Source organism: Rutidosis leptorrhynchoides, chromosome 1, assembly GCF_046630445.1.
Source record: "Rutidosis leptorrhynchoides isolate AG116_Rl617_1_P2 chromosome 1, CSIRO_AGI_Rlap_v1, whole genome shotgun sequence".
In the NCBI taxonomy this organism is placed as follows: domain Eukaryota; kingdom Viridiplantae; phylum Streptophyta; class Magnoliopsida; order Asterales; family Asteraceae; genus Rutidosis; species Rutidosis leptorrhynchoides.
Window position 1 is genome coordinate 160,337,269 of NC_092333.1, and position 11,086 is coordinate 160,348,354.

Genomic DNA, 11,086 nt, shown 5'->3' on the forward strand with positions numbered 1-11,086 from the left:
GATCTTGGATGATTACTTGGAATGGATTTAGAAAACTTGGAAGTAAACTTGCAATCTTGGAAGTATTCTTGATTTTATGAAACTAGAACTTTTGGAATTTATGAAGAACACTTAGAACTTGAAGATAGAACTTGAGAGAGATCAATTAGATGAAGAAAATTGAAGAATGAAAGTATTTGTAGGTGTTTTTGGTCGTTGGTGTATGGATTAGATATAAAGGATATGTAATTTTGTTTTCATGTAAATAAGTCATGAATGATTACTCATATTTTTGTAATTTTATGAGATATTTCATGCTAGTTGCCAAATGATGGTTCCCACATGTGTTAGGTGACTCACATGGGCTGCTAAGAGCTGATCATTGGAGTGTATATACCAATAGTACATACATCTAAAAGCTGTGTATTGTACGAGTACGAATACGGGTGCATACGAGTAGAATTGTTGATGAAACTGAACGAGGATGTAATTGTAAGCATTTTTGTTAAGTAGAAGTATTTTGATAATTGTCTTGAAGTCTTTCAAAAGTGTATGAATACATATTAAAACACTATATGTATATACATTTTAACTGAGTCGTTAAGTCTTCGTTAGTCGTTACATGTAAATGTTGTTTTGAAACCTTTAGGTTAACGATCTTGTTGAATGTTGTTAACCCATTGTTTATTATAACAAATGAGATGTTAAATTGTTATATTATCATGATATTATGATATATAATATATCTTAGTATGATATATATACAGTTAAATGTCGTTACAACGATAATCGTTACATATATGTCTCGTTTCAAAATCACTAAGTTAGTAGTCTTGTTTTTACATATGTAGTTCATTATTAATATACTTAATGATATGTTTACTTATCATAATATCATGTTAACTATATATATAACCATATATATGTCATCATATAGTTTTTACAAGTTTTAACGTTCGTGAATCACCGGTCAACTTGGGTGGTCAATTGTCTATATGAAACCTATTTCAATTAATCAAGTCTTAACAAGTTTGATTGCTTAACATGTTGGAAACACTTAATCATGTAAATAACAATTTTATTTAATATATATATAAACATGGAAAAGTTCGGGTCACTACAAAATTTTAGTGTGGTTTAGTAGATATGAAAATAATAATAATATTTAATATGATTATAAGTGAATAAAATTACCTAATAATAAATATAAAATAAATAAATTAAATCATATAAATCAAAATAAAAAGATATAATTTACGAGTTGAGCTCGAACCGAGCTCGAGTTTATAAAATATCAAATGGGCCGAGCTCGTGCTTAAGATATAAGGCTCGAACCGAGCCGAGCTCGTGCTTAAGATATAAGGCTCGAACCAAGCCGAGCTCGAGGTCGAGCTCGAGCTGTTTGAAATTTAAACAGGCCGAGCTTGAGCTCGAGCTCGAGCTCGACTCGACTTGCATACACCTCTAAAAAAATGTGTCAAAGATGAAAAAAGTTTACTTTTTCTTTGATGTCTCTAATCTATGTGATCACATTTTATTTTATTTTATTTTTTATTTTTTTTGAAAGACAAGTAAAGATTTTATTAATTTGACATCACAACACTTCTTTTATGTCCTCATAACAAAACTATAAGTACTTCAACCTCTAAGGGGTTTTTTATTTAACCCAACATTTATGTAGTAGTCAACAATGTTATAATCTTACAAATCTCAGTACTAGTTGTAGTATTTGCAAGTATAGTTGTACCTAATAGTCCACTCATAAAGAAGATGTAATTGGTATTAAAGTGAAAAACAACTTTAAAATACCTTCCTTTTCTGCACATAGGACCTCCAATTTGAAAGAAAACCTTGTCCCATTTGCAATTTTATTGTTTTAAAAGCTAGATTCTAGTTAACCAATTAATAAAAAAAAATATATACTTATTCCATCTTAAATTTATTGTTCAATATTTTATTTTAAAATATAATAAAATAATTATACGATTTCATAAATAGATAATACTAAAGAGATAGAGTTTTTTTTTTATACTCTTATAGTATAGTATGTATATAAGAAATAACAGATATGTAAAAATTTATGAGTAAAACTTGAAAACAAACCAAAAATACGTAGAAAATATAAAGTAATAATAATAAAAAAATTAATTGTATTTTTATTGGTTTAGGAACAATAAATTTGGGAGAGAAAGAGAAGTTGATATCCTATGATTCTTGATAAATATTCCGTTGAATTCACGATTAATCATATTTAAGAGCAGTTCTTTAAGATTTTCTAAAATCCGTTTAATTAATCGGTCAAATTCAATTGATAGGTCAAAATCAAATTTGATAATTAAAGTCGGTCAAGGTAAAAATGGTCAACATTTTAACATGAATTTAAACTAAAACTTTAAAATTTTAAACAAAAATGAACAATATTATACAATCATGTTAATGTTTAAGCTTATTTTTGTGATTTTATTCTATATTTGCACATATAATTTTTGAAATTTAATATATAAATATGAGTTGTACTCACATGTGATTTGATTTGACAAGCATAATTACAGATGATTGAATTTTACAATCACACGTAATTGGCATGCAGAATCACATGTGATTGGGTTTTTACAATTATATGTAATTGACTTTTATCGAATTGTATTGATGATGAATAGTAGCGAGCGAAAAGTGATTTTTCGAATCAAACACTTTTAAGTTGTGATTCCTTCATCAAAGTTGTTCAAAATCAATCCATAAACACTCGTGAATCATTAACTAAAGTTGAATGATCACATAATTCATGAATTTAATGATGAACATAAACAGTTGACTTTTTTCTCGAACCTTTGACCTTGAAATTCGAATTCGTTTCTTCGATTTAGAAACTGAGATTCTGCAAATAGTTTCACTATGAGATTGTGAACACTTCTACATTTTCACATTTTCTTAAATCGTTCCTGATTGATCCGGAGATTCAATCACCTTGACTTTTAAAAGAACGAAGAACACAAATGAAATAGCTTCAAACATGTTGTTGATTCAATTTGATGATGAACGGGGTTTAGGATTATGATATAGATCATGTAAGCTTAATTCATTGTAACAATCATCATGAGAATAAATAACAATTTGAAGGTGATGAAGAACGTACTCTTACAGTTTATTTGAATCTGAATATATTGAATTGTGTAATCTGAAATGAATGGTTGGAATTTATTCTTTAGATCTCAACTTAAATTAAAGATTCAAATTAATATTTCTCATATAAATATATAAAGTATAATAATTCAATTAATTCATGATTAATTCTTTAATTGATGATTACTCCTTATAAAACTTCGAATTATTAATCCTAGAATAGCGAATTAATACTACTTGCAATACTTTGAGGAGCCCATGATATCAGCCAATAAGAAAACGTAGGCGGTTAGAGAGTGGAATAGGAGTCTGATCTCTAGTGGGTACCTGCCAAGACATTTTCTTGAATTTTATATATACGAAACAAAACATAATTAGTTTATTTTTTTTAATTATTATTTCTGTTTGTCTTCAAACTGCACAAGCATTATTATATTTTTCTTGAATATTTTTTAATTCATTTATGTTTTGTCTTCCGACCCTACAACGAGAATAACTAAAGGGTTGTTTTGCAAGGTACAAAATTTATAATTTATGTGCTACTAGCCTATATTATGTGCTTCAAGATTTGTTCATAAAAATTTCTTTTTATCCTTGAAAAACAAAATTACATAGTTTCTTCAAGCAGAAAGAAGATTGAGAAAGACCCCATGAAGATTAAAACTTTAAAATGCTAAAAGAAGAGAGAGAGAAAGTAGAGAGAGAAAATTGGATATTACTACATGTTTGAGAAAAAGACTGGACCTTTATTTGGTGGCTATTCAGATGTTACCTTGATATGATAGCTTTGATCTTCTTCAGTTCTTCTTCATCATAATATCATCTTTTTCTTGGTTTTAAACACACAGTCAACTTGAAAAAGTATGTTCTTATTTTCTTTTCTTAGTATTTTCCTAAACCCTTTTGAGGTTTATGTAAACTCTTTGACTTTTATATGATATGGGTATGGGTATTAATTGTTTATTTCCTCAATTTTGTTTACAGATTTCAAAATCTTGAATCAAAATGGCATGAAAGAAGTTTTGCATGGCAAGTCATAGAGTTGGAGAGACTGGTTTGTCAGACTCAAGACCTTTACACCATCATCATCATCACCACCAACACATGCCATACTCTGTTTTTACTGACTATAATCCTCCTAGCACAGGCTTCATGTAAAATATTATATATTTTTTCTATAACTCTTTATAAAGATTCAATTTTTCATTTTTTTTATAGAATTTGGTAAAAAAAAGATTCAAACTTTTTCGCATGGGGTTCATAAAAATTGTTTACTTACTGTATAATACTTCAATCCTCTGTTTTTCTTGACATTCTTCTTCATTTTTTTCAGTAATCAAGAAAGTTCATCTTTTGATTTTGGAGAGCTAGAAGAAGCTATTGCTCTTCAAGGATACAAGATCCCTAATGAAGAAAACAAATTACGTATGAATTTATATATTTTCTTTTACTAGTTTACATTTTTATAGTACTCTTTTGTGAGGTTAGCTAAAGCATAACAAACTTCACCCTCAAGAACACACACACACACACACACTAGTATGTAAGAAAAAAGATGTTTTGAAAGTGTCAAAAGATGATGATGATGATATGTTTTACTTACTCTTCTTGAATCACAATTAAAGTAGATAATGATACAAAAAAAGATACGGATTTGGTAACTTTTTCATACCCAAAAGTGTGATTTTTTATTTTATTTCCTTGAAGATCATCCTAAAAAAGATATACAATTTGTTAATTTTTGTGATATTTGTTGCAGCTTTATACTCAACAGTACCAAGACCAGCAGCTACTTTGGACATGTTCCCTTCTTGGCCTATGAGAGTTCAACAAACCCCAAGAGTAGTTCATTTTTACCTTAACACCCCATCTTTGACCAATTCTTTATGCCATTTTTTTTTTTCATTTTCATAATTCGTAGTAAAGACATAATTTTCAACTTCATCACCTCTCAACAAGTTATCCCTTTTATGGACTCAATCAAACAAATTGAATTTCTTCAATTTCCTTGTCAAAAATTTGATCTTTATGACAAATTTATGACTAGAACATGTCTATAGTTCTATATTGTATTAATTTAGATACCCATTTAAGTAATATCACTTCTTTTTGGGTTCTAGTTGTTTTTAGCTGTTTTTTTCAGTCTCTCACATACCCAGATTGTAAGAGTTTGATTTTAAGCCATTTTTAGTTGAAGTTTTTTAGCAATTTTTTAAAATGTGTTCAAGCACTCATTTTAAGACCTTCTGTTTTTGTTTTAGTCAGCAACATACCCATGTTGTAAAAGGTTGGATTTTTAAACCATTTTTGTGATTAAAGAGGTTTATTAAGAAATTTCAAACACCCATTTTACCAAATACTATTTCTTGGTTTTTAGTCTTTTTCATGTTTTATTACATATACAAATTATAAAGATCGGATTTTTAAGCCATATTTGCAATATAAAGAAATCCTAAAGCAAATCCAAGATGAAATTCCACACTCCCACCAAGTAATTTTCTTGATAATTTATAATTAATTTATTTATTTTATATTTTTTTAAAAGCAGGTGAGTAATTCTAGTACAGACTCAGGATCAGCTGTAAATGTTGCAATTGCAAGTAAACCAGAGGCTCATTCTCTTGTAGAACCAGAATCTCCCATCAGCAGTAACAGTAGAGAAACATTTTCACAACAGCCACAACAACAACAAATATTTCGACAACAACTACAACATCTTCAAATACCAGAAAAACTTGAGATGGAAAGTGAAGGGGGTAGTCCTGTAACCACAGGGGGATCATCACATTCTCAACAAGCTCCTAAACCCTTCTCAGAAAAGGTAACAATTTTTAATACTGCACAAGTTTTGCCTATTTTCGTATTTTTAGCGAACAAAATAATCGCATGTTAAACGTTGCAATAGAGGTGTCCCGCCGATTTCAATTTTTCATAAAGGCTCTGTTCAATTATTAAAATAGGCATTTTGTATATAAAAAATTAGGTTAACTATCAGCATCACTTATAACAATATTTTTCATAAGTTATACATAGATTATAGACCACTTTGATTATGGACCATGTACAAATCCACGTATTGCACGCCCTCAAATCTGCCCGTGCGTTCTAAACTGGAAGAATGTGTATATGATAATTCCTTTTTCTCATATTGCTTTCTTTTCCGTTATACCCTTTTATTTTATTACAGTACTACAGTATATATTAGAAACAATATGCTAGTCTTATTACATCATAAACATGTCACCATGAAATAATAGGCTTTGGATAACATATTTAGGTTTAAATATACTTTATTACGGAGTATAATAAATGAAACCTGGAGATTTATAAAAATGTACTCAAATATCCCAACAAATTATTAGAGAAACAAACAAAAAGTCATTGTTATTCAGATATGTTTCCCTGACAGTAAAAGTGAGTGATAGAGAGAGAAAACAAAGATGCAAGAATTTTGAATTTATATAATCTTCATCTCTAAAATGATGATTTTTATTTTGTTTTACTTTAAAGTTACATGGAGTTGGAGTGATGACATCTTAATTAAGCTGATTCAATTCACCCAAGAACTGTTAGTTGTATCTTTATCTTTTTATAGTAATGATTACTCAAATTCCCATAACTTCAAGTCCTTTCTATTCTGAGAACCCTAATCCTCATTTTTAATTACCCACTAACCCTTGAGTTAACTTTTATAAAGTGAATTTATATTATTTTAACTTAATTTAATACGGAGTAATATTATAAAATAGTTATTTTATTTTATTTACTGTAGTTGAATTTTTTTCTGAAAAACTATTTTATAATATTTTTTTAAGATTAGTTTTTAGATAAATCACCGTACCTTTTCAAAGATACTACTGCAATTAATTATTAAAAAACCAGCCTAAATAAATAAGAGTAAATAAAGGAGTCTAGAGGTTGGGGTAGTTCAGGCCTAAGGTGGTAAGTTTTCTCCTTTCATAGGTGTAATGCAACCAACTGAATGTAATAAATAAAAAAATAACAGCGGTAATTTATATTTGAACACAAGCTGACATCTTTAAATCCACCACTATTTTTACAAATATACTAAAAATAATCATTAACAGATTGTTACCTCTATAAATATGGATGCAGAAAATAACATTACTTCTGGATAATTTATGTAGTTTTAATTGGATATATAACATATATAAGATTGAAATGTCAAATTATTTTTGTTTACAGACATTGAGACGCTTAGCTCAAAACAGAGAAGCAGCAAGAAAAAGCAGACTTAGAAAAAAGGTTTGTTGAATAATGTATTTAACATTATTTCCCTAAATTAATTTAAATTTAAATTAGTTCAAAGCATGATTCCGATTAATAAACATGGTGTTCTTTGAAATGTATTATTTGCAGGCATATCTTCAACAGCTAGAGTCTAGCAGAATAAGACTAACTCAACTAGAACAAGATCTTCAACGTGCTCGATCACAGGTTCACATTTCAAAATTTCGAACCTGATAAGTCGTGATTATCGTTCTAAACGAAAATCATTGTTTTATGTAGGGATTGTTCATGGTAGGTGGAAATGGTGCAGGAAACCTTAGTTCCAGTGAGTTGTCTAGATTATTTATACTTTAAAAACACACAAAAAAAAAATTAATTTACAAAAATGCATATGGAGTAACATAAGATATGATATTTTATTTGTAGGTGCAGCAATGTTTGACATGGAATACTCAAGATGGCTAGAAGATGATCAAAGGCATATGGTAGAATTGCGAAAAGGATTGCAATCACATTTACAAGATGGTGATCTTCGTGTTATAGTAGATAGCGTTGTTGCACATTACGATGAGTTATTTCGGCTTAAATCCGTGGCTGCTAAATCCGATGTCTTTCACTTGTTTACTGGCATGTGGACAACCCCAGCCGAACGTTGCTTCCTTTGGATGGGCGGTTTTCGCCCTTCTGAGCTTATCAAGGTTTAATATCTTTTATTTTTTTCGTACATATTATATTGTCATAGGATGGGACAAGTATAAATGTTTATAAAGTGATCATTTTTTTTTTGTTTTACATGATATATTTGTTAGATGTTAGCGATTCAACTTGACCCGTTGACAGAACAACAAGTTGTTGGGATTTATAGCTTGCAGCAATTGTCACAACAAGCGGAAGAAGCTTTAACGCAAGGATTAGATCAACTACATCAGTCGTTAGTCGATACCATTGCTAGCGGTTCTGTTAATGACGGGTTTCACCATATGACGGTTGCACTTGGAAAACTTACTAATCTTGAAGTATTTGTTCACCAGGTATATATATACACAAACGTTAGATATATTAGATGAAAAAAGTACTATAACTATGGTATACTAATTAACTGATTTTTTCTAATTAGGCTTATACTAATTAACTGATTTTTGCTACATTTTTAACGCCTTTCAAAAAAAATAAAAAATAAAAAATACATTTTTAACAAAACACATGTCATATTATTGACAACATGGTGTCCACCAATGTAGCAAAAGTCGATTTTTTTTTTTTTTTTTTTTTTTTTTTTTGTATTTCAATAGAATATCTTTTTATTGTAGAAAAAACTCCAATAATTTTCTATATATAAAATTAGTTGTGTATTGTAGCCTAGCTAGTTGACCACAAAAGTAATATGTACTGTTAGCGGCACGCAACATTTTTTTTAAAAAAAATTGCAAAGTCTTGAAATATGTAACTATCAATATGGGATTTTGAATTATTGGTGTATAGTTGACATTATTCAATTGTCAACAGTCTATAGCTTATATAGTTACTTTTTTAATCATCATGTTTACTATTAACTTATAATAATTATAATTATAATTATAATTATAATTATTATTATTATTATTATTATAGGCCGATAACTTAAGACAACAAACTCTACATCAACTACATCGGATATTGACAGTTCGACAAGCAGCAACATGTTTCTTGGTGATTAGCGAGTATTTTGGCAGGCTACGCGCTTTGAGTACTTTTTGGGCATCTCGACCACGCGAGTAATTACTTCTTCCATTTTCTATGTTTATACAAGTCCTTGGATATATATCACATTTTATAAATAGAGAAAAATAATACTTGTTGAATTTTGTGTTTGTAGGGCTATGATGAGTGACGAAAACTTATGTCAAACGACTACGGATTTGCAAATGGTGCAGTCTTCTCAGATTCATTTTTCAAACTATGGATGAATGGAAATGGAGATGATGAATTTGTTGATGACTTATGGGGGCATGCATGCATGGCCTTTGTTTGTTTAAATTTACTTAATTTCTGAGGATATATAATTAGATAGTTTATTGAGTTTTTAGTTTATATTTTACATTTTATTTTAGTTAAGCTTATATTATCATCATTTCCTTCTGTTGTTAAGAATTATACTAGACAAAGAAAAATGATATTAGAGTTTATAAATTTCATAGAAAATATAAAAATATATAGGGATGTAAACGAACAATGTAGACTTATAGGTTAACTAGTGAAATGACCCGTGAAACTACGGGTTTGTTTAAACAATACAGTTTAATGATATATTTTAAGTATTAAGTGAATGTAAATGTAAAAGCCATTTAGTTTAATGACCATGGAACTATGGATTCCGACTAAGAAATTTATCGTTTATGACCCAAATAAGGTATTTCACTACTAGAAAATCTGGAATTGGCTACGGATTTGCGACGGTCAAAAATTCCGTCCCTAAATACCGACGGCTTTTTGACGGGTTTCCAACGAACCCACATTTGCGACGGTTTAGCGACGGATTAACTACGATAACTCATTCGTCGGTAATCTGTCCATAAATATAAGTTTTGCGACGGATTAGCTACGTCCATAAATCCGTCCGTAATTCGTCCCTAAATATAATGCTTTGCGACAGATTACCAACGGATTTGCTTCGTCCCTAAATTCGTCCCTAATCCGTCGGTAAAATCATAATATTAGGGACGGATTAGGGAGGGATGTTTTTTATAATTAAGGTTTTATCAAGTTTACGAGAACGAATGAACACGTATAAGTACTAAAATGTCTTTAAACACTTATACTATCAAATATATCATATATACATCAATACATGATACGTTTGTTGCATCTATTCCTTCGATCTTGTGTTTTTGATATAGGTTCCATAATCGTTGTTAGTGAATATATGTATACCCGTACGAGTGTTTGCATTTATAAGCTACTTAGTAATTTTAAAAATGTTTGTTAACTAATATAGATGCATTTAGGAATAAGTATCTATGCGTTTTCGTCTAAATCGTAATTTTAAAAAATATATAAATATTAGGCCGTCCCTAATCCGTCGGTAAATCAGAATATTAGGGACGGATTTGGGACGGTTGTTTTTTATAATTGAAATTTTATTGAGTTTACGAGTACGAATGAACATTTATAAGTACCAAAATGTCTTAGGATACACTTGTACTATCAAATATAACATATATACATCAATACATTATATGTTTGTTATATGTATACACCCGATCTAGTATTTTTATATATATGTTACATAATCGTTGTTATCGACTATGTATATACCTGAACAAGTGTTTGCATTTATATGCTAACTAGTATTTTTTAAAATGTTTGTTAGCAAATATAAATGCATTTAGGAATGAGTGTCTATATGTTTTCGTTGAAATCGTAATTTAGAAAGAAAAAAAATATATGGTCGTCCCTAATCCGTCGGTAAATCAGATTATTAGGGACGATTTTGGGACGAATATTTTTTATAATTGATATTTTTTCGAGTTTGCTAGTACGAATGAAGACATATAAATACTCTGTTTTAGAATACATATATATTATCAAATATAACATTTAGATATCAATAAATTATATGTCGATCTTACTTCCTCTTGGTTGATCCTTCCACAATCTATGTTGTCCTGTAGATATCATTTGCTCCTTCTTTGGAGTGTAGTTTCCTATACAAATCTTCATATGCCTTTTCTTTTGCACGAGCTATAGCATTCTT

General features: G+C 29.2%; 1 protein-coding gene across 3 annotated transcripts; it reads left to right on the top strand.

The window, feature by feature from the left end:
* The first annotated feature begins 3,807 nt into the window (after positions 1 to 3,807).
* On the top strand, positions 3,808 to 9,443 carry LOC139866597 (transcription factor TGA9-like). Of its 3 annotated transcripts, none has more exons than XR_011765500.1 (12): positions 3,808 to 3,963; positions 4,087 to 4,256; positions 4,436 to 4,527; positions 4,862 to 4,944; positions 5,648 to 5,923; positions 7,309 to 7,368; positions 7,483 to 7,560; positions 7,633 to 7,678; positions 7,780 to 8,051; positions 8,163 to 8,384; positions 9,017 to 9,107; positions 9,209 to 9,443. XR_011765500.1 is itself a non-coding variant. In XM_071854884.1 (12 exons), exons 2-12 carry the CDS (start codon positions 4,129 to 4,131, stop codon positions 9,297 to 9,299), a joined length of 1,491 nt encoding a protein of 496 aa, XP_071710985.1. In that variant the 5' UTR covers positions 3,808 to 3,963; positions 4,087 to 4,128; the 3' UTR covers positions 9,300 to 9,443. The 3 variants fall into 3 exon arrangements, 2 of the variants coding, with proteins under 2 accessions (XP_071710985.1, XP_071710990.1); XM_071854884.1 differs by having other exon boundaries at positions 8,965 to 9,107; XM_071854889.1 differs by having other exon boundaries at positions 5,651 to 5,923; positions 8,965 to 9,107.
* The last annotated feature ends 1,643 nt before the right edge of the window (positions 9,444 to 11,086 follow it).

What these genes read in the sequence shown, in the direction of transcription:
- LOC139866597 (XM_071854884.1), top strand. Translation starts at nt 4,129, where the DNA reads ATGGCAAGTCATAGAGTTGGAGAGACTGGTTTGTCAGACTCAAGACCT. An exon ending in CCTCCTAGCACAGGCTTCAT is followed by an intron (nt 4,257 to 4,435) that starts GTAAAATATTAT and finishes CATTTTTTTCAG; the next exon opens with TAATCAAGAAAGTTCATCTT. An exon ending in TGGGCATCTCGACCACGCGA is followed by an intron (nt 9,108 to 9,208) that starts GTAATTACTTCT and finishes TTGTGTTTGTAG; the next exon opens with GGCTATGATGAGTGACGAAA.